This window comes from Puma concolor, chromosome D1 (genome assembly GCF_028749965.1).
Source record: "Puma concolor isolate L17-30 chromosome D1, mPumCon1.1.hap2, whole genome shotgun sequence".
Taxonomy (NCBI): Eukaryota; Metazoa; Chordata; class Mammalia; order Carnivora; family Felidae; genus Puma; species Puma concolor.
Window position 1 is genome coordinate 8,882,242 of NC_141676.1, and position 22,019 is coordinate 8,904,260.

Genomic DNA, 22,019 nt, shown 5'->3' on the forward strand with positions numbered 1-22,019 from the left:
CATTGTCACGGTCTGTTTACTTATCTACTTGTTTATTCGTTTAATATTGTCACTGTTAATATTGTCACTGATTAAAATATTTCCCAGTGCTTCCTTTTTTAAAAACCTCGCGAGTTGAATATTTTGTATTTTTGGCTTTAGACAAAAATAATTAAATCCAGTGTGAATAGCCGCAGCCTGCTTTAGTTTGTGTGTCAAAGGCCCTTTGGGGGGGAAATGGTTTTGTTGCGGGCGGGTCGGCTTCTTGCTGTCACAGTCGCAGTCCTGCTCCGGGGATCCCGACTCCGGTCCGGAACCAATATATGAGGGTCGCGGACGTCGCCGGACTGGTTTTCCTGCGAAGCCTAGTCGCTGGTTCCTTTCAGGGTTCCCGTCAGCGCGCATGCGCTACCTGCGCTTCGCCGCTCCCGCCTCGGGCTCGGGCTAGGGCTCCGGGATGTCCGCGTTGTGCGACCCTCCCGGGGCCCCAGGGCCTCCCGGGCCTGCCCCGGCCACCCACGGTCCCGCGCCGCTCAGGTAGTCAGAGCCCCTGGCATCTTCCCCCACCGCGCGGCCCTGCGCCGATCCCCAGCCTTCTCGGCAGAAACCCGGATCCTACCTCTAGAACTCGCGTCAGGGTTCTCAGAGATTCCTGGTCCGGTCTTCCCAGAACTCAAGGGGCTGCCGCGCCAAAACTCTGGGCTCCAGTGCCCGCCCTTCTAAGATCTCGGTCGTGCCTCCCCCTAACCCGCAGCGCCCCGTTACCCCAGATCCCGGCCTTGTTCTCACAATAGTTGGGGTTATCAGAACTCTTGGGAACCCAGCTGTCCTGCCCCTTTTAGAGCCGAGAGAACCCAGAGTCCCCTGACTTCATGGAGTCTCCCTGAGAACCCAGGCCCACAAAATGCTTCCCTCTAGCCTTTCCCTTGTCCTGCAACTAAGATACTCCTCCTTACCTTAGGGTGGTTTATTTATTTATTTAAGAAATCAAGGCACAGTCGGAGCCCTAGAGGATGCGGTCTTTGGCAGAAAAGGCAGTAAGACGAAGGGGACTTTGCCTCTTCCCATAACACTGGCTTCTGAACCTCTACCACTGAAGCCATATGTTTTGGGAGGGGAAGGGGCTGAAAGGCAGACATTATTACCTTGTATGAACCCTGGGGATACCGTGGTTCCAAGGCACACTGAGAATGCTGGGAAGGTGGTGGTTGTTGATGTGGGGTCCAAGTGGTGTGTGCTTAGGGTGCTTGCAGAATATGGTACTAAGAAACAGGTACTAGGAGGCCTTAACGAGGGTGCTTGTGTTTTGGGGGAAGGGCAGTAAAGTTGGAAAGGTGTTTTTAAAGCAGATGTTGTAGCCACACAAGGTATACTTACTTGATTCAACAAATACTTAATGGAGTGCTTTCCATATACCAGGCACCTCAGTAGAAGAGTATTTGGTGTTGAAGAGCACAGAAATGTTTACTGCCCTCTTGGAGCTTATAGTCTGATTACTTAACCTTGGTTTCTTTATCTGTAAAGTGGGAACACAATAGTACCTACCTTACCGGGCTGTTGTCTGGATTGAAATAATACATATAAAGTACTTCAAGAGTACCTGAGATGAGTTATCTAACATAGACATTATTGTTATTATTGAAAGAAAAATAGGTAGCATTTATTGGGTGATTAGTGGAAACTTGATATGGTGCATTAGTGCTTCACTTACATTATCTTTTGAAGCACAGTTCTCCCTGTTTTATGTGGAAAAAACCCGAAGCTCACAGAGGGAATGTAATGTGCCCACCATCTCCCAACACTCGATAAGTCTGCTTCTCTTGCTTTCTTTTCAGTGCTCAAGAGCTGTCCCAGGAAATCAAGGCTTTTCTGACTGGCGTGGACCCTATTCTGGGCCACCAACTCTCGGCCCGGGAACATGCTCGCTGTGGCCTTCTCCTGCTCCGCTCTTTGCCACCGGCTCGGGCCGCCGTGCTTGACCACTTGCGAGGCGTCTTTGACGAGAGCGTCCGGGCCCACCTGGCTGCCTTGGACGAAAGCCCTGTGGCTGGCCCCCCTCACCTCCGTCCACCCCCACCCTCCCACGTCCCTGCTGGGGGACCTGGTCTAGAAGATGTGGTGCAGGAAGTGCAGCAGGTGCTGTCTGAGTTTATCCGGGCCAACCCGAAGGCCTGGGCACCTGTGATTAGCGCGTGGTCCATTGACCTCATGGGGCAGCTGAGCAGCACATACTCAGGCCAGCACCAGCGTGTGCCCCATGCCACTGGCTCCCTCAACGAATTGCTGCAGCTGTGGATGGGCTGCCGGGCCACCCGCACATTAATGGACATCTATGTTCAGTGTCTCTCAGCTCTCATTGGTAGTTGCCCAGATGCCTGCGTGGATGCCTTGCTGGATACCTCTGTCCAGCATTCCCCACACTTCGACTGGGTTGTGGCCCATATTGGCTCCTCTTTTCCTGGCACCATCATCTCCCGAGTTCTCTCCTGTGGCCTTAAGGATTTCTGTGTTCACGGCGGGGCTGGAGGTGGAGCTGGTGGCAGTGGTGGAAGCTCTTCTCAAACCCCCTCTATAGACCCCTTTCCTGGATCTCCTGCTATCCCTGGGGAGAAACGGGTGCCCAAGATTGCCTCAGTTGTAGGCATCCTAGGGCACCTGGCCTCCCGCCACGGAGACAGCATCCGACGGGAGCTTCTGCGAATGTTCCATGATAGCCTGGCAGGGGGCACTGGGGGCCGGAGTGGGGACCCCTCCCTTCAGGCCACAGTTCCCTTCCTACTGCAGCTGGCGGTCATGTCACCAGCTTTGCTGGGCACGGTCTCTGGAGAGCTGGTGGACTGCCTTAAGCCCCCAGCCGTGCTGAGCCAGCTGCAGCAGCACCTGCAGGGATTCCCCCGAGAGGAGCTGGACAACATGCTGAACCTGGCTGTGCACCTGGTGAGCCAGGCCTCTGGGGCAGGTGCCTACCGCCTGTTGCAGTTCCTGGTGGACACAGCCATGCCTGCCTCAGTCATTACCACCCAAGGCCTGGCTGTGCCAGACACTGTGCGTGAGGCCTGTGACCGGCTGATCCAGCTGCTGCTTCTGCACTTGCAAAAACTGGTTCATCACCGGGGAGGGTCTCCTGGGGAAGGGGTGCTGGGTCCGCCCCCACCCCCCCGCCCTGTGCCCTTTCTAGATGCGCTAAGAAACCACGTCGGAGAGCTGTGTGGAGAGACATTACGATTGGAACGGAAGCGCTTCCTCTGGCAACACCAGCTCCTGGGCCTGCTCTCTGTCTATACTCGGCCTAGCTGTGGACCTGAGGCCTTAGGCCATCTCCTGAGCCGGGCCCGAAGCCCTGAAGAATTGAGTCTGGCCACCCAATTATATGCGGGGCTGGTGGTCAGTCTGTCTGGCCTCCTGCCTCTGGCTTTCCGAAGCTGCCTGGCTCGGGTGCATGCAGGGACTTTGCAGCCTCCCTTCACGGCCCGGTTCCTGCGCAACTTGGCACTGCTAGTCGGGTGGGAACAGCAGGGTGGTGAGGGCCCTGCAGCCCTAGGGGCCCGGTTTGGGGAGTCTGCGTCAGCCCATTTGTCTGACCTGGCTCCTCTCCTGCTACATCCTGAGGAGGAAGTAGCTGAAGCTGCTGCCTCCCTCCTGGCCATTTGTCCCTTTCCTCAAGAAGCCCTGTCCCCCTCCCAACTCCTGGGACTGGTGAGAGCTGGAGTGCATCGCTTCTTTGCCTCTCTGAGGCTGCATGGCCCCCCAGGTGTGGCTTCGGCCTCTCAGCTTCTTACCCGCCTCTCTCAGACCTCTCCAGCTGGGCTCAAGGCTGTCTTGCAGCTGCTAGTCGAGGGAGCCTTACATCGGGGCAACACAGAACTGTTTGGAGGGGAAGTGGATAGGGACAACGAGACTCTTTCAGTTGTCTCCGCTCCTTTGGCTTCTGCCTCCCTGTTGGACACAAACCGGCGGCACACTGCGGCCGTGCCAGGTCCTGGAGGGATTTGGTCAGTTTTCCACGCTGGAGTCATCGGTCGTGGCCTAAAGCCACCCAAGTTTGTGCAGTCGCGAGATCAGCAGGAAGTGATCTATAACACCCAGAGCCTCCTCAGCCTCCTGGTGCACTGCTGCAGTGCCCCCGGGGGGACTGAATGTGGGGGCTGCTGGGGGACTCCCACCCTGAGCCCGGAGGCAGCCAAAGCAGTGGCAGTGACGTTAGTGGAGAGTGTGTGTCCTGATGCAGCTGGTGCTGAGCTAGCCTGGCCCCCTGAGGAGCATGCCCGGGCCACCGTGGAGCGGGATCTCCGCATTGGCCGGCGCTTCCGGGAACAGCCCCTGCTCTTTGAGCTGTTAAAGCTGGTAGCAGCTGCTCCCCCAGCCCTGTGCTACTGCTCCGTGCTCCTGCGGGGTCTACTGGCCGCCCTCTTGGGTCATTGGGAAGCCTCTCGCCACCCTGATACAGCTCACTCCCCTTGGCACCTGGAGGCATCCTGCACCCTGGTAGCAGTCATGGCTGAGGGAAGCCTCCTGCCACCAGCCCTGGGGAATATGCACGAGGTATTTAGCCAACTGGCACCTTTCGAAGTGCGTCTGCTGCTGCTCAGTGTCTGGGGCTTTCTCCGGGAGCATGGGCCATTGCCCCAGAAATTCATCTTCCAGTCAGAGCGTGGTCGCTTCATCCGGGACTTCTCCAGGGAGGGTGGGGGTGAGGGTGGACCCCATCTCGCGGTTCTGCACAGTGTCCTCCACCGCAACATTGACCGCTTGGGGCTTTTCTCTGGCCGTTTCCAGGCACCTTCACCGTCCACTCTCCTTCGGCAGGGGACATAGCCTTTCCCATGATTCGGAAGCCAAGGGACGTTAAGCAGTGAGAGAGAGGGGGGGGCTAAGGTGCTGCAGAAAGGTGGAGGTTTCTCTTCTAAACCTTGGCCTAAAGAGCGGTGTCACTTTTTTCCTCCCCCGCCTTTTTTTCTAAATAAAATTTACCGAGTTGAGAAAAGCAGAGTCCAGTGCCTCTGTCTGATGCTTAAGAGCTGGCAAAGTCGGACAGCGCCTGGCTCTGAACAATCCCGCCCCCGCCATCAGGCCACGCCCCTGGCCCCGCCTTCCGCGGGCATTTATTGTGTGCGCTCTGCCAATGGGGTAGCCGCCCGGCCGTTGTGTGGCCGGGCCAATCAGAAGGCCGGAAGGGGCGGGCGCTAAGATACGTGGCTCAACGCGCGCGGGGGGAGGGGAGGCTCGGGGTCAAGGAGCAAACCCGGCACAAGATGGCGGCGGTAGCGGCAGTGGCGGCGCGTAGGAGGCGGTGAGGAGCCCGGAATCCCGGGGCACGCCCGGGACGCCCCCAGGCCCCCCAAGCCCCATATCTCTCTTTCCTGTATGTCCTCCTAAAACTCTGTCACTCACGGCCTCGTGAGCACCCTTTGTCTCTCTGGAGGCGGCCTCAGGCGCCCCCAGTTTCCTCGCGGTAGATCCGCGCGGCGTTGGGGGCCCTTGCTTCTCGGGCTTCCCGCTCCAGCCCGGCGGCTCAAGAGGGCTGCAGCCGTTTGCTCTTCTTGGCTTTGGCCGCTCGCAGCCGTCCCCCCTCGCTTGGCGGCTCGCGGCGGTTAACGCTGCCGCCTCCTTCCTGCAGTGCGCGGGGCCATCGGGGCGGGGGACGAGACGCGGCCCGGCCTCCGGGAACGCAGCCTGCTGCCCCGCGGGCCCCTCAGCCGGGAAGCACCGCGGCTTGCTGTCCGGCCTGCACTACCTTTCTTGCCCTACCCCCCAGAGTCCCGGACCCTGCCCTGCCCTTGTCTTCACCTGGACACCAACCCTGGCTTGCTCGGTATCCACGGTCGCTGGGCACGTTAACTTCACGGCCTGCCTGGATGATGGTGCTCAAACACAACATGCAATCGAATGGTTTGGTCTGCGCTCTCGAGTTTATATTACAAAAAAACCAAAAAACAAAAACGGTTCAAAACAATCACCAGCGCCACAAAGCGTTTACCCGGACCTAACGGATATACCGGGGTGGGAGAGGCATGTACTGTCAACCAGCAGTGAAAAAAAGATTGGACTGTAAACTCAACTCTCTGGAAGCCTGTGATCTGAAACAATAAACGGGTGCATCTTACCCTGTGGCTCATTCCTGACTTTGGCTTGTGACCGCCTCTTGCTCTGGGGCGTTCAAGGCATCCCTGAGTACATAGAGCCTTCCAACAGGTCACATTTGAAAGATCTTTTAGAAATCCTATCCTCATTGGCATTTCTCCAAGCCCATTTTATAGATTGTGCAAATAGTACTCCAGAGGGTATTTAAGTCTGATTACTGCTGCTCTGGGCAGGTAGACCTGGGGTCAGTGGTGTAGTGTGCCTGCTGCAGTCACTCCTCAAGACTTGGGCCCCAAACCTTGCTATTGAATTTTCTGATAGCATTTCTTCTGCTGGTTTTGCTACTGATTATTCCTGGTTGGCCTATCAAACCACAGTGCCTGGTGTTTTCCTCACTTTTCTGTGTGGCCTGACTTCCTTTGCATATTCTTCTGGAACTGGAGGGCTTACTGTGTTGGGTGATTTCCTTTCTGGTGATTTTCCTTAGTTTAGGTTTCAAGCCAGTATTGAGGCTAATGCTGGATACAATGTATATAATAGTAAGCCCTACTCTTTAGCTACCTTGTTAGCTAGTAGGTTGCAAACTTTTAAGGCTGAGAAGAAAAGGAATCATGTGTTGTGTTTTCTTCCCTATTTGGAACACCTGCATCAGTCACTGGAAAGGATGTTTAAAATGCAGATTCCCGAACTCCCGGGATATGCACTTAATAAGTCCTGCAGGTAATTCTTAAGAGACAATAAAGTTTGAGAACCTCTGTTTAGGGTTTACTCAGAATGGGCGAACATATCTTTCAAACTAACTTGTTCAAATAAGCCTATTAGTCCCTTTTCTGTCATTTGAGAGCACATTGGGGAAGTGACAATTTGTGGTAACCTTGGGGTAATGGTCCTTAATGACGCAGGCACTTTTCATAGGTTGTGTGCTGTATTGTGTATCGTGAAGTATGTGGGCCCCGGAGTCAGGCAGAGCTGAGTTCAGTCTCAATGTCACCCCTTATTAGCTTTTCAGTTTTGGATGGATCATCGAACCTATTATGCCTCAATTTTCCCATCTGGGAAAAACCCCAACCCTACATTCACAAAGAAAATAACGAAAAAAATGAAAAAGAGGGAGTGTGTATAAAGAAGTGGTTTTGAATGGTGGTTGCCCATTAGAGTCGTTTTGGGAAATTAAACTGACGCCGCGCTTCGTGCCACTTCGGTCAGAATCGCTGGGAGCAAGACCCAGGTGTTGGCACTTTTAAAAACTGCAGGGAAAATTGAAAACTAGGGATATAGGCAGTTAGCCAGGCCCCTGGAGGAACATTAGGGCTCCGTACATGTAGCTGTTATTTTTTGTTTTTCAGGCTTAGGTAGTGGTAGTGGTGACTTATTTTGGAGATACAGGAGTAGACATCAGAGGACCAGTATGCCTAGGGTGCTGGGGATGTTAGGACTCTATTGTGATAGCAGGCTAGCTGAGGGTACATCCTTAACATTTTCACCCTAGCTGCCCCTGAGGCCTTGCCCGTGGGAAGGCCTGGCTCGCTTTGTTTCTCTTTTCCTCACACGGTACCACCACTTCCCCCGGGACTGGCTGTTACTGCTCCTTTCCTCTGAGAGGCTGATGTAACCAGAGTCAACACCAGGGCCTCTGAAGGCCAAAGATCCTTTGTCCACTTCCTGTGCCTTTTGAAGGGAAGGTGTGAGCGAGCCAGCTCCTCACGCCTGACGCTTCATCCCATGTCCACTCTGCCTTCTTTCCTGTTTAACCAGACTCTGTCTTTCTCCCCTTTTAGGGTTGTGGTGGGAAGGGGCCTTTACCTCAGGAGGTGGAGCCCTTTCTGACCTCTGTGCTGATCGTTGCCTCTTTGTCTTTTTTCTCCTCAGGTCTTGGACAGGTTTGGTACTCGCTTGTTTAGGTGTCTGTCTGGGAGTTACCCTTGCTGTGGATAGAAGCAACTTTAAGACCTGTGAAGAGAGTTCCTTCTGCAAGTATGATGTTTCTTGGAGAGTGGGATGGAAACTGGGGTAATGTGGGAGGTGCTGTGGCAGATTGGGTAGCCTGGGGACACTTGAGGTGGTAGAGGGACCTAGGAACATCGGGGAACCCTGCCACCTTCCCATTTCGCTTGGCAGGAGGCAACGGAGCATACGGCCAGGCCTCTCTCCGTACCGAGCCTTGCTGGATTCTCTGCAACTTGGTCCTGATGCCCTCACAGTCCATCTGATCAACGAGGTCACCAAGGTCAGGGGAGAAAAGGAGGAGTCTGGTGGGGGTGGAGAAATGGCTAAGGGGTAATTCGGGAAAGGTGAACCTGTAGCCAGCCAACATCCTTTCCCAACTGTCTTGGGATTTTATGAGGAATAAGGAGGAGACCCCTCAGGAGGGAGTGAGTTCAGAGGGCATTCTGTGGTGTAGCCCTCTCCCTTCCCCACATCCAGACCTCTGCCCCCACAGGTGTTGCTGGTGCTGGAGCTCCAAGGGCTTCAAAAGAACATGACTCGGATCAGGATTGATGAACTGGAGCCCCGGCGGCCCCGATACCGGGTGCCAGATGTGTTGGTGGCTGATCCCCCTACAGCTCGGTAAATTTTTCCTGAGAAACCTATCCATTTCCGCAGCCTCTTTCTCCTTCTTGATGCAACTTTATTTGACTGACTTTCTTTTCTGCTCTGGGTAACAGCTGACTAGCATCTTGCCACTCTCCTCAACCTTGCTCCATTTCTCCCTCTGCTTTATGTATTTTCTCTTTCACTTTTTGTCTTCTTTCATTCTGCAAACAGCTATTGCCTCCGTTTCTGTGCCAGGCCCGGGCTAGGTGCTGACGATGGGAGAGGAAATAAACAAGGCCCCAGGTCTTGCCCTCCAGCATTATGTCTGTGTGGTTGGCTCCTCCCTTACCTCTCCTTCCGATCACTTTTCTTTTTTCTTTCTTTCTCCTCAGATAACGCAGGATAGGATTACTCAAATTCTTGAGTCATGCCACACAGTCATTATGAGTATTCCGTGTATGGCTCTCTCTTTTTTTTAAGTTTGCTTATTTATTTTTTTTCAGTAATCTCTGTGCCCAATGTGGGGCTCAAAACCATGACCCCAAGATCAAGAGTCCCACGCTTTTCTGACGGAGCCAGTCAGGCACCCTGTGCATGGCTTTCTATTAAGTACTTAATTTACAATTCGATATGATGAACCCTCCACGTTGTATACCCTTTACCTAACCCAACCATATACTTCTCCCTGTCCTGTGCCCCTGATCACCCCCACAGGTGATTGTTATTCTCAAGTTTATCATTCCCTTGTTTTTTTGTTCTTACAGTTGTACCGTGTATGTGTAAGAACATATGTACACAAACATATTTGTATTTTCATGCCTAAGCCATAAATAATGTAGTTGTGTTTGGTTTTGAGTGTTACAGGGCAAGTAACTTAGTGAATGTGGGCTTCTGGAATTTCCTTTTTTTTTTTTTTTTTTTTAACATTTATTTATTTTTGGGGAGAGAGGGAGCAAGTGCACATGTGCAGGAGAAGGGGCAGAAAGAAAGGGAGAGAGAGAATCCCAAGCAGGCTCCGTGCTGCCAGTACGGAGCCTGGCTTGGGGCTTGATCTTACAAACTGTGAGATCATGACCTGAGCCAAAATCAAGAGTCGGGTGCTCAACTGACTGATCCACCCAGCTGCCCCTGGAATTTCCATTTTTTGCGTAACTTTATATAGCTCTGTTGCATGTAGCTTTAGAAATTCATGTTTACTGCTGTAGACTATTAACTTATGAATATATCCCACCTCATTGATCCCTTTCTACATTAAGGGGCACTTGGGTTGTTCCCAGTATTTCTGCTATTCAGAGTGTTGGCGTGAGCACTCTTGTCCATGTCTCCTGTGTCCGTGTGCACGAGTTTCTCTTTGGGGCAGAGCTAGGAAAGGAGCCACAGAGTTGTAGAATGTGGAAACACTGTTTTCCAAGGTAGAGCCGGAGCAACTGACAATTTACACTTCCACCAGCAGTATAGAAAAGGCCTCTTTGACCCACATCTTCTGCAACCCTTAATACTATTGGACTGAATTTTGGTTGATAGAATGGCTGTAGAATGATGCTGTGTGGTTTTCTTGGCTTCGTTGTCTTTCCCAGTTTTTTAGTGAGACTGAGCACCTCTGCACATGTCTATCTGTTCTGGTTCATAATTCTGTGAAACGCTAGTTCATAGTTCTGCTCATTCTCCTGTTGTTCATCCTTACTGATTTGTAGTAATTCATTAGTCTTTTTTTTCTTTTCTTTTTTTTTTTTTTTAAAGTAATCTCTGCACCCAAGATGGGCTCAAACTCATAACCCCAAGATCAAGAGTCGCATACTCCACCGACTGAGTCAGCCGGGTGCCCCAGAAATTCATTAGTTGTTTTTTTTTTTTCTTTTTATGCTTATTTATTTATTTTGAGAGAGAGAGAGTGTGTGTGTGTATGTGCACAAAAGTGGGGAAGGAGAACAGAGAGAGGGAGAGGGACAATCTTAAGCAGGCTCTACGATGTCAGCATAGAGCTTGATGCGGGGCTCGATCCCACGAGCCATGAGATCATCCCCTGAGCCGAAATCAAGAATTGGATGCTTAACTGACTAAGTCACCCAGGCGCCCCATTCATTAGTCTTGATCCTTTCTCACTTACCTGTATTGTAGCTCTATCCTTTTCCAGTTTGTAGCTTATCTTTTTACTCTCCTAAAGGTGTCTTGAAAAAATTTTTTTATTTTAGAATAGTTTTAGATCTGTAGTGCAAGGATCTTGTGAGAGTTCTTGTATACCCTGCACTCCTCTTCCCCTGTTGTTAGTATTAATGCAGTGCATTTGTTATCCCTGATGGCTTGATATCATTGTTACTAACTAAAGTCCATGTTTTATTCAGATTTCCCTAGTTTTTATGTAATAAAAGTTTATCTAACAGTTTTTATCCTTTTTCCAGGATCCCACCTAGGATAACTTATTTAGTTGTCAAGTCTCCTTAGGCTTCTCTAGACTGGGACAGTTTTTCAAACTTTTCTTGGTTTGATGACATCTGAATGAGAAAATTTGGATTTGATAAGCAGGAATTCTGGATTTGAAATGTTGTCATGCATATCAATCTTTACTTTCTGATGTTAGCACTTTCTAAGTTGTGTTTTCTGTTTTTTAATGTTTATTTTTGAGAGAGAGCGTGTGCAAGCAGGGGAGGGGCAGAGAGAGAGGGGGACAGAGGATCTGAAGTGGGCTCTGTGAGATCATGACCTGAGCCGAAGTCGGACGCATAACTGATTGAGCCACCCAGGTGCCCTCGAAGTTGTGTTTATTTTTTATTTGTTTATTTTTTTGAGTGAGAGAGGGCTCAAGTGAGTGAGGGGCAGAGAGAGAAGGAGGGAGAGGGAAGTGGGGCTCACCCAAAGCGGGGCTCGAGCTTGCCCAATGCAGGGCTCGACCTCCCCTGAAGCGGGGCTCAAGCTCACCTAGTGAGGTGCTCACGCTAATGAACTGTGAGATCATGACTTGAGCCAAGGTTAGATGCTTAACCAACTGAGCCACCCAGGTGCCCCTAAGGTATGTTTAAATAATTCTCTATTTCAGGGGCGCCTGGGTGGCGCAGTCGGTTAAGCGTCCGACTTCAGCCAGGTCACGATCTCGCGGTCCGTGAGTTCGAGCCCCGCGTCGGGCTCTGGGCTGATGGCTCAGAGCCTGGAGCCTGTTTCCGATTCTGTGTCTCCCTCTCTCTCTGCCCCTCCCCCGCTCATGCTCTGTCTCTCTCTGTCCCAAAAATAAATAAACGTTGAAAAAAAAAATTAAAAAAAAAAAATAATAATAATTCTCTATTTCAAAGTCAGAAAAAAAAATTTTTTTTTCAAGTTTACATCTTCTAAAAATCTTACCTCAGGAGTGCCTGGCGAGCTCAGTCAGTAGAGCATGTGACTCTTGATCTCAGAGTCATGAGATCAAGCCCCACGTTGGGTGTAGGGATTACTTTAAAAAAAAAGTTAAAGAATCATAACCTGTCTGGAGTTGATATTAGTATCTAGTATGAGGTAGGAATATAGATAGTACCATTTTCTTCCTATTCCCAAAATGTTTTTCCTCCTTCACTATCGGATAGTCCTTTCCTCACCGAACTGCCATGCTACCTCTGTTACATTTGGAACTTCTACGTATGCTTGGGTCCGTTGCCCAGCGCTTACTTGATTCCTTTGATTTGTCCATCCTTGGCACTGTCCCCACACACCTATAGCCCTTCACAGGTCCCCTCTCTTCTGAAGTGTTGTGACTACTTTTGATCCTTTGCACTTCCTTGTATCCCTTCTGATCTCTTTCCCAGGCTTTCTGTCTCTGGCCGTGATGACAACAGCGTGGAGCTTACTGTGGCTGAGGGACCCTATAAAATCATCTTGACGGCGCGGCCGTTCCGCCTTGACCTGCTAGAGGACCGCAGCCTTCTGCTCAGTGTCAATGCCCGAGGACTCTTGGATTTTGAGCACCAGAGGGCCCCCAGGGTCCCGTGAGTACGGGGCCTGGGACCGGAAGGGACCTGGTGTAAAAGAGCCTAGGGGTGTGGTGGGTTTGGCACTGGTTCCCTGGGAGGGGACAGGGTGGCAGGACCACCAGGTAGGGGGTGGGGGCTGGGAGAAGCTGACTCTCAGGGAGGGTAGGAAGCAGACCCGGGTCACAGTTTTCTCCGTTTCCTGTACAGACCAGGAGGCAAGTCAGTTTTGTCCCTGAGCTGTACCCTGGGCACCTCTTCTGGGAGGCCTGCCTGGGTCTGCCTTTTCCTCCTTCCCCTCTCACACCATCACATTTCCCAGATTTATTTTCTTCCTTTTTTTGTTTTTTTTGTTTTTGTTTTTTTGTTTTGTTTTGTTTTGTTTCTTTTCCCCCCACCCCCCCATCTCTGGAAGTTTGTCGACTGAAACTCACTTTTATGTTTCTGTTTTTGTGTTGGTTTTGTGCCTCCTTTCCCCCTTCCCTACCCATCTCCTCCTGGCCCAGTTTCTCGGATAAAGTTAGTGTCACGCTCGGTAGCATTTGGGATAAGATCAAGAACCTTTTCTCTAGGTAAATCCATGGCCACTGGTACTGTATCTGTTCCTCTGCCCTTACCTGCCCTTTACTCTGGCCCCCAAGGGAAGGTGCCCCAGACCTTCCCATGCCCCACCCTGCCCTCACCCTTCTTTCCCCAGGTATGTGGGTATCTGGTCACTCTTCCCTGTTCCCTTGGCTAGGAGCCCCCTGGGAGAAGGAAGATGAAATGCTGGAAGTCCTTGAGGAATGTAGGCAGCTTCTTGCTTTGCCAAGGGGTGGAGAGATACTGCCTGTTGCTGGGGTTTCTGGCTCTCAGCTGGGGCGCACTGAGGCTCTAGGTAGAGCTGCTTGCCAGCTGCCCTTGAAAGCATTCTTTGGCAGAACCTCTTGTTTGAGTCCCTGCATATATCCGTAGAGGCTTGACCATGGTATGACCCACTTGCCTTTGTAAAACCCTGGTGTCAGGCCAAGAGGCCCGGTGACAGTAGTTGGGGCCAGAGTCTCGGAGGCAGCATAGCCAGCACTGGCATTCCCAATGCAGGCACTGGAGCCATCCTGCCTGTCTCTTCTGGAAGTGGGCAGAGGCTGGGGATTTGGTCCTGTGTGTGGAAGGCCCCTCCTGGTGGTATTTACTCATCTCCCTTCCTCATTTCTCTCCCCGTCCTTGGCACATTTATCTGCTCGCTGGGGTCCCTCACCAAGCTTTAACGTTCAGTCCCTTCCTCCAATGCCTTCGTTCCTTTGGACCCTTGGCTCTCTATTCCCTTACCCCTCCTTCCACTAGCCCCTCGTCCCTGCCCCCTCTGGATTGGAGCAGACAGCTCTCCTACCTTCCAGGCAAGGATCAAAAGACCCAGCTGAGGGTGGTGGGGACCAGCCCGAGGAAACGCCTGGGGACGGTGACAAGGCAAGTCGGTGGGCCAGGTGGTTGGGGCACAGGGCTGGCCGGGAGGCTGGAGGGGAAAGGCCCACAGGAAATTTGAGCTCAGTCTCCTCATCGGAGATGGAATTTAGAAAAGGGTGGGGGAAGAGAGAGCTATGTGTGATTGGAGGTGATCTGCTTTCCTCACAGCCAGAGGAGACCCAGGGGAAGGCAGAGAAAGATGAGCCAGGAGCCTGGGAGGAGACATTCAAAACCCACTCTGACAGCAAGCCATATGGTGAGGGACTGCAAGAGCCTTGGGCAGGGATGCAGGGACTCCTTGTCAAACGGGAGCTCTGGAGCCCAGTTTTTGCTTTCCTTCCAGGCCCCACGTCTGTGGGTTTGGACTTCTCTCTGCCAGGCATGGAGCATGTGTATGGGATCCCTGAGCATGCTGAAAACCTGCGGCTGAAGGTCACTGAGTGAGTCCCATGGTGACACCAGGACATGGAAGGGAGGGGAGAGAGAGGTCGGAAGTTGAGGCTGTGGGGTGGTGTCCATGCAGTTTGGATACTCCAGACAAGCATGAACCACTTCCTGAGGCCAGATCTCCTTGGTGATCAGAAAATTCTTCAAGTAAGGGTAGAGGAACGAGTTCTTATTACTCACCTATATCTGTGGGGTGGAGGTTGTGGGTGCCACAGCCTAAGGCCAGTCTGTCTGTCTGCCTTCAGGGGTGGGGAGCCGTATCGCCTCTACAATTTGGATGTATTCCAGTATGAGCTCTACAACCCCATGGCCTTGTATGGGTCTGTGCCTGTGCTCCTGGCACACAGCCCTCATCGAGACTTGGGCATCTTCTGGCTCAATGCCGCAGAGACCTGGGTTGACATATCTTCTAACACTGCAGGGAAGGTGAGCGTGCAGGCGGGGAGCAATGAGTGCATCATCAGGCCTGAGACAAACGAGTGTGCTAGGGCATTTGCTTTAAAGAGGCTGGCGGGAGGCCCACAGGGGTACCTGTTTGGGGACTGCAACGGAGAAGAGGCCCTTGGCCTTGGGAGCAGCATGTGAATTCCCCAGTAATTTCCAGAAAACACATACTAATGGGGAAGGTATTGCCCTTTCTGCACTTCTTATTGGTACATTTCTTATTGACTCCACATCACGTACTAGATACTTTTCTAGGTGCTGGGAATGTATTGCTCATTGAGGTAGGAAAGGTCCTCGCTGTCAGGGTGGAAGACAGATGTTAGACATGTAACAAGGCAGGGGAGTTCAGTGGTGGTAAGTGCTGGGAAAGAAATGCAGTGGTCACATGCTGGGGATGGGGACAGTGCTGCTTTTATGGTGTGGTCTGGGAAAGCCTTACTGAGGAGGTGACCCTTCACCTCAGCCCAGAGTGACTTGTTAGGAGCCAGCTGTGTGAGGATTCTGAGAACACTGGCTTTGTCGCCGGGTCAAGGAAGAAGAGGGTAGGTGTTAGACCTGTGTCTGTGGTTCCCTCTGTAGACCCTGTTTGGGAAGATGCTAGACTACCTGCAGGGCTCTGGAGAGACCCCGCAGACAGATGTCCGCTGGATGTCAGAGAGTGGCATCATTGATGTCTTCCTGCTGCTTGGGCCCTCTGTGTCTGATGTGTTCCGGCAGTATGCCAGCCTCACAGGTACGCGCGTCCCCTCTCTGCCAGCCAGCAGCCTCCTTTGCTGGCCCTTGTCTTCTTGAAAGGGATGACTGCATTTTCAAAAATCCTGTGCCTCAGCCTACTTCCTAGCTCCACACCCTTCGCTTTCTGTCTAGTTGACAAACTTCCCTCGATTTCTGGGTGTTCCCATTGGCCCCGGGTTGGGCCTGACCCCACTGTGACCCCCATGCCTGCAGGGACCCAGGCATTGCCCCCGCTCTTCTCCCTCGGCTACCACCAGAGCCGCTGGAACTATCGGGATGAGGCCGATGTGCTGGAAGTCGATCAGGGCTTCGATGATCACAACCTGCCCTGTGATGTCATTTGGCTGGACATCGAGCATGCTGATGGCAAGCGGTACTTCACCTGGGATCCCAGCCGTTTCCCCCAGCCCCTTACCATGCTCGAACACTTGGCCTCCAAGAGGCGGAAGGTAAGAGGACTGTGGCCATGCTTAGTCTTCTCAGGCACAGCAGCCCTGGAGAGTTCTGAGCGCCTATGTTCCTTGCCCACAGCTGGTGACCATTGTGGACCCCCACATCAAGGTGGACTCCGGCTACCGCGTACACGAAGAGTTGCAGAACCGGGGTCTGTATGTTAAAACCCGGGATGGCTCTGACTACGAGGGCTGGTGCTGGCCAGGTAGGTGGGCCTAGAGTTGAGGGAGAGGCTGTTGCGAAACCAGGGAGTTAGGATGGTAGCCATTTTGCCCCTGGGAGGTTGACAGCCACCCTTAACTTGTCCTAGGTGCAGCTGGTTACCCTGACTTTACCAATCCCACGATGAGGGCCTGGTGGGCTAACATGTTCAGCTTTGACAATTATGAGGTACGCCAGCCCCTCCCCTCCCCGCGTCTGTCTTTCCCACCCTGCGTCCGTGAATCTTGTCATTCTCCGCTGGCCAACCCTGCTGTGGTTGGCTGCCTATATTTATCCCGAGGCTTGATCCTGGGAGGACCCTGAGAAGGGCTTCTTTTTGCATTCCTAGGAGTTCTTTCATAGTTTGTCATCTTTCTTTCCTTTGTCTTTCTGACCCTATTTCTGCCTTGTGTACTTAGGGCTCAGCTCCCAACCTCTATGTCTGGAATGATATGAACGAACCATCTGTGTTCAATGGTCCTGAGGTTACCATGCTCAAGGATGCGCAACATTATGGGGGCTGGGAGCACCGAGACGTGCATAACATCTATGGCTTCTATGTGGTAAGAGGCTGAGTGAGGAGGGCCTGAGGGTCGGGGAACTCACACCAGATGACGGCAGGCTTTTTGCTCCTCACCACCCGTCCTCTTCTGTCTCCACCCAGCACATGGCGACTGCAGAGGGGCTTGTGCTGCGCTCTGGGGGCCTAGAGCGCCCCTTTGTCCTGAGCAGGGCTTTCTTCGCCGGCTCCCAGCGTTTCGGTAAGACTTGGAGAACAGAGCTGTGGCAGAGGGTGTGAAGGCCAGATCGGAAGAGTGACGCACCAAGGCCTGCTTCTCCGAGCAGTCCGTCCACACAGCTGTCCTCTGAGAACAGCGCACCGCATCCCCCACCCCGCTGTCCCCGGCACTCAAAGGGAACCAGGGATCGGGGGTCCTGTCCCCTTTCAAGTGCTTTTGTGCACTTTGCCGTGCCTTCCTCAACAGGACCCTGGGGGCCCTAGAGCGGACGTGGCAGGTCGGAGGAGTCAGCTGTATGAAAAGCGGAGCCCTTCACTGTCTGCAAACTCCATCTCCCTGTCTTCCTTAGGAGCTGTGTGGACAGGGGACAACACTGCTGAATGGGACCATTTGAAGATCTCTATCCCTATGTGTCTCAGCTTGGGGCTGGTGGGACTTTCCTTCTGCGGAGGTGAGAGGGGGAGGAATTGGGGGTCTTGGTCTGGTGGGAGAGGAGCAAGTAGAGGGCGCGGGACCCAGGCGTGAACAGAGCAAGCTGAGGGTCCAGGGTGGGGCCTGGGGGAGCTCCTTAGCAGCCTTCCTTCACCCACTTTTCCAACCTGCTTCCTCCCTCCCCTTTCTTAGCGGATGTGGGCGGTTTCTTCAAAAATCCAGAGCCAGAGCTCCTTGTGCGCTGGTACCAGATGGGTGCCTACCAGCCATTCTTCCGGGCACACGCACACTTGGACACCGGGCGGCGAGAGCCCTGGCTCTTACCTACTCAGTACCATGACATAATCCGAGATGCCTTGGGCCAGCGGTATTCCTTGCTGCCCTTCTGGTACACTCTCTTCTATCAGGCTCATCGTGAAGGCATTCCTGTCATGAGGTAAGGCATTCAGCTGGGTCTGTGTAGAGTGGGCCGAGGTGGCTGAGGGACAGTGGGGACTGGGTTCCATCTCTGGGCCTCTCTTGTCACCCACCAGGGCCTTATAAAAGAGGGAAACTCTGGTTTCAAGGTCAAGAGTAAGAAAAGAATAAAGGGGATGAGTAGCAGTAAACATTACTGCCAGGCGTTGTTCATCGCTATCCCCAGAAGCTGAACCAAGGCAGACGAGTCCTTCTGTCCTTGGGAGCAAGACAGACGGACGTATGCAAATATACAAATAAGGAAATTGCCAACAGTGCTCTTTGAAAAAATAGAACAGGGATATGGAATTAATTTCTACAAATGGCCTTCTTAAGAAGAAGGGCATGTGAGAGGTGGCCTGACTAATGAAGAAGATGGCCTGTGACCTCAAGGAAGAATGTTCCCACTGAGGAGGCTGCAAGTGCAGAAATTGTACAGTGGCAATGAGTTTGTTGTGTTCCAGAAATAGAAAGCCTTGTGTGTCTCAGGGTAAGGAACTGGAGGGAGAGGTAGAAGATGGTATGGGAGAGGAAAATTTCACCTGACCCAGGATGACAAAATGGCCACTGGAGAGTTGCGTGGAGAATGTTTTAAGATGGGACAGGGGAGGAGGAGGCAAGGAGATGGGTCAGCAAGTTCAATGACTAGCCCCAGGGTAGGGCGCATAGCTGAGGCCTTCAGGTCAGTTGGGCTGTCTGGTTGCAAGCTCCTGGGTTGTGCTGTTCTTTCCTGCAGTTCCTAGGGCAGCATCTTTGACATCTGCCAAGACAGCAGGTGTCTTCCTTTCTTGTCTTGCTTCCTCCCTAGGCCCCTGTGGGTGCATTATCCTCAGGATGTGACCACCTTCAGTATAGATGATCAGTTCCTGCTTGGTAAGAAACGGGGAGGGCAGATGATGGTGGGTTGGGATAGGGCTGAGCAGTGAGCACCTGTGGGCGGGGAGGGGGGTGGCTGTAGACGCCCAGGGAGGGAGGAGTGAGTGAGGCTGGGCAGGCGTTCTGGTGCTCCCTGTCTGGGAACCGACCCCCTCAGTTCACAGTTGATTCTGGTGTGTCTTAGGGGATGCGTTACTGGTTCACCCCGTATCAGACTCCGGGGCTCATGGCGTGCAGGTCTATCTGCCTGGCCAAGGGGAGGTGAGTTAAGGAAGAAAGGGTGTGGTGGGGAAAGGTGGTAGAGGCCAAAGAGGGTAAATGGGATGGGGGCCCTGTGTGGTGAGTGACCAAGTATCTCTCCTGCCACCCACAGGTGTGGTATGACACTCAGAGCTACCAGAAGCACTATGGTCCCCAGACCCTGTACCTGCCTGTCACTCTAAGCAGTGTGAGTATGCCCAGCCCAGCTGCCAGCTCCATCTGTGTGTAAGTTTCCAGAAGGAGAGAGTGTGTGCTTCAGGGTCTAGGACTTAAGTGGGCACAGATGGGGAAGAGCAAGAGACACTGCAGGGCCCAAGATTGGACAGTGGAGCAACTTTATCCCAGCGCTGCTCTCGCCCTAGATCCCCGTGTTCCAGCGTGGAGGGACCATTATCCCCCGATGGATGCGGGTGCGGCGCTCTTCCGACTGCATGAAGGATGACCCCATCACTCTTTTCGTTGCTCTCAGTCCCCAGGTGAGCACATGGACAGGGAGCCCCTCAGCCCTCTGCTCCCTTACTGGGCTTCAGTCCCCCGGGGAGTGCCCCTCACTCCCTCTTAGGCCCAGGCTCTCATCCATCCTACCTCCTGCTCAGGGTACCGCCCAAGGAGAGCTGTTTCTAGATGATGGGCACACGTTCAACTATCAGACTCGCCATGAGTTCCTGCTACGTCGGTTCTCCTTCTCTGGCAACACCCTGGTCTCCAGGTAACGAAGTGCCCATTCTTCCTTGGTAGCCTCGGGGATGCTCACCGCACATTGTACTTTTCTCTTGTATTATGACCTTGCGTATGACCTTGTTTAAGGTCTCGTCCTCCCTTCTGCTCTGACATCTTTCTCCCTGATGGGCATTTGCTTTTGCTCCCTCTAGCTCAGCAGACCCCAGAGGCCACTTTGAGACACCCATCTGGATTGAGCGGGTGGTGATAATAGGGGCCGGAAAGCCAGCAGCCGTGGTACTCCAGACAAAAGGTGAAGAGCAAGGCCGGCCCCTGGAGTGGGGGCAGAGGGGATGTAGGGGCAGGGCCAGGGACACCTTGCCCATAGGAAAGTAGTTGCTGTGCCATAACCTGTCGCTATAAGTGTGGAACTTTCTTTTTTTTCCACCAGGATCTCCCGAAAGCCGCCTGTCCTTCCAGCATGACCCTGAGACCTCTGTGTTGATCCTGCGCAAGCCTGGCATCAACGTGGCATCTGACTGGAGTGTTCACCTGCGATAACCCAAGGGATGCCGGGGGGTGGGAGGGGTGCGGCGGTGATAAGAGTTCCTCTTCCTTCTGCCTTGGAGTGTGACCCTCCCCACACTTCACCTTTCTTATCTGAAGACCCAGATTCTGCCAACATCTGGGCAGGATGAGAAACTGTCCCTGGGCTCTAACTTCCTCTTGTGATCTTCCGACCTCTCCCACCCCACTGACACCGTCTCCCTCCATTCCCCCAACACTCTGTTGCTCTAACTGGAGCACATTCACCTGTGAAGACCTGGGGACCACGAGGCCCTTGCGTTCTCTTTTCTTCCTTTCTTTTGGGGGCCCTGAATCCCCTCCAGACCCTCTTCATTCATACCTCTTGTGTGTTGATGCCGTTTCTTGGAAGAAGATGAGGGCAGTGAGCTTTAGGGCTCCTTTTCTCCTTCCCCTCCTCTCCCCACCAAACTGCTCTCCCTCCTTTTATTTCTTCCTCCTGATTCTTCTCTGTCAGCGCTCCCCTGTTTATGCCCCATTGATACACTGGGACCACCCCTTACCTGATAAGGGATGAATGGATCAAAGGAGTGAGGTTGCTGGAGAACATCCTCTTCCCTGTCACCCCAACCTTTCCTCTCCCTGATTGCTTCTAGAGCTGCTGCAGTTCTGACAGGGGCAGTTCTGTCTCCCCTGTCCCTTGGGGGAAAGAAGTTTCCACTCTTCTTTAAGAGGGGATGGGCATTAAACTTCTTTTGCCCCCTTTTTGTCCCCTTGAGGGGCATTCAAGATGGAGAAATCAGTTGTGGTTTCATTGAATCACGGTCACCTGTATTTATTGTTCCGAGAAGGCTGAGGGTGGGGGGAGATGATCATGTGTGCCCAGGGTTGGCCCGAAGCCCTGGGCGGGGGGTGGGACAGGACTAACTGGGGACAAGGGGGAATATTTGTGGCAATTTTTTTTACTTCCTCTTGGCCCCCAGCTGTGACAGGTTTTGATAAAAGGAGAAACAATAAAGAGATAAACCATAAATAACTGTTGGTGTCTGGATTCTAGTTCTGGCCTGAACCACAGACCCTTAGAAGAAGCCTGAGGGCCTGAGATTTTCATCTAGCTTCAGCATAAGCCTCATCAGTTCAGCAAAATGAGCAAGTGCAAGTGGTCTTCAACTTGCTAGAGGCCAGTATTTTCATAGAGGAGTCCGGCAAGGTCATCAGATTTTAGTAGGCCTAGTTAATAGTGGTGACCAGAGGGGCGCCTGGGTGGCTTCTTCGGTTAAGCATCTGACTTCCTCTCAGGTCATGATCTTGCGGTTCATGGGTTTAAGCCCCGTGTCAGGCTCTTGTGCTGACAGCTCAGACTGGAGCCTGCTTCAGATTCTGTCTCCCTCTCTCTGCCCCTCCCCCACTCGCACTCTTTCACTCAAAATAAACATTAAAAATATTTTTTTTAATGGCGTCTGGGTGGCTCGGTTGAGGGTCCGACTTGATTTTGGCTCAGGTCATTATCTGGTTTGTGAATTCGAGCCCCGCGTCGGGCTCAGCTCTGGCACTACAGAGCCTCTTTGAGATCTCCCTCTCTGCCCCTCCCTTGCTCGCACTCTCTCAAAAATAAAAAATAAATAATAATAAAAAAAAAATAGTGGTGACCAGAGCTGATGGGGTCCCTCTTGAATAGAAACAGCTATTTAGTCTGATGCTCTCACGAATTCCCCATTGTTTCAGTGATGGGAAATAGTTCTCTCCATTTTGTAGACTGACGACCAGTCTCAGATTATTTTATAAGAAACTATATGATTTTTTTTTTTTTTTCAGG

The 22,019-nt window shown here is 52.5% G+C and overlaps 2 protein-coding genes across 3 annotated transcripts; both read left to right on the top strand.

Annotated features, from left to right (window-relative positions):
• The first annotated feature begins 357 nt into the window (after positions 1–357).
• INTS5 (integrator complex subunit 5) lies at positions 358–4,966 on the top strand. The gene is made up of 2 exons (XM_025915692.2): positions 358–516; positions 1,815–4,966. Exons 1-2 carry the CDS (start codon positions 437–439, stop codon positions 4,792–4,794), a joined length of 3,060 nt encoding a protein of 1,019 aa, XP_025771477.1. The 5' UTR covers positions 358–436; the 3' UTR covers positions 4,795–4,966.
• A 172-nt stretch (positions 4,967–5,138) lies between these two features.
• GANAB (glucosidase II alpha subunit) lies at positions 5,139–21,239 on the top strand. Of its 2 annotated transcripts, XM_086677170.1 has the most exons (25): positions 5,139–5,269; positions 7,930–8,034; positions 8,179–8,287; positions 8,501–8,628; positions 12,369–12,548; positions 13,037–13,102; positions 13,907–13,980; positions 14,146–14,229; positions 14,317–14,413; positions 14,666–14,846; positions 15,444–15,597; positions 15,813–16,048; positions 16,131–16,257; positions 16,363–16,442; positions 16,673–16,816; positions 16,918–17,014; positions 17,343–17,444; positions 17,618–17,861; positions 18,690–18,754; positions 18,942–19,018; positions 19,131–19,205; positions 19,381–19,494; positions 19,615–19,727; positions 19,891–19,991; positions 20,130–21,239. In XM_086677170.1, the coding sequence occupies exons 1-25, from the start codon at positions 5,232–5,234 to the stop codon at positions 20,237–20,239; spliced, it is 2,901 nt and encodes a 966-aa protein (XP_086533296.1). In that variant the 5' UTR covers positions 5,139–5,231; the 3' UTR covers positions 20,240–21,239. The 2 variants fall into 2 exon arrangements, with proteins under 2 accessions (XP_086533296.1, XP_086533297.1); XM_086677171.1 differs by lacking the exon at positions 13,037–13,102.
• The last annotated feature ends 780 nt before the right edge of the window (positions 21,240–22,019 follow it).

Excerpts from the sequence above, each read along its gene's own strand:
- INTS5 (XM_025915692.2), top strand. The coding sequence starts at position 437 with ATGTCCGCGTTGTGCGACCCTCCCGGGGCCCCAGGGCCTCCCGGGCCT. Across the intron at positions 517-1,814 it reads CACGGTCCCGCGCCGCTCAG|TGCTCAAGAGCTGTCCCAGG; the intron begins GTAGTCAGAGCC and ends CTTTCTTTTCAG.
- GANAB (XM_086677170.1), top strand. The coding sequence starts at position 5,232 with ATGGCGGCGGTAGCGGCAGTGGCGGCGCGTAGGAGGCG. Across the intron at positions 16,049-16,130 it reads TGGCCTCCAAGAGGCGGAAG|CTGGTGACCATTGTGGACCC; the intron begins GTAAGAGGACTG and ends CCTTGCCCACAG. Across the intron at positions 19,992-20,129 it reads CGTGGTACTCCAGACAAAAG|GATCTCCCGAAAGCCGCCTG; the intron begins GTGAAGAGCAAG and ends TTTTTCCACCAG.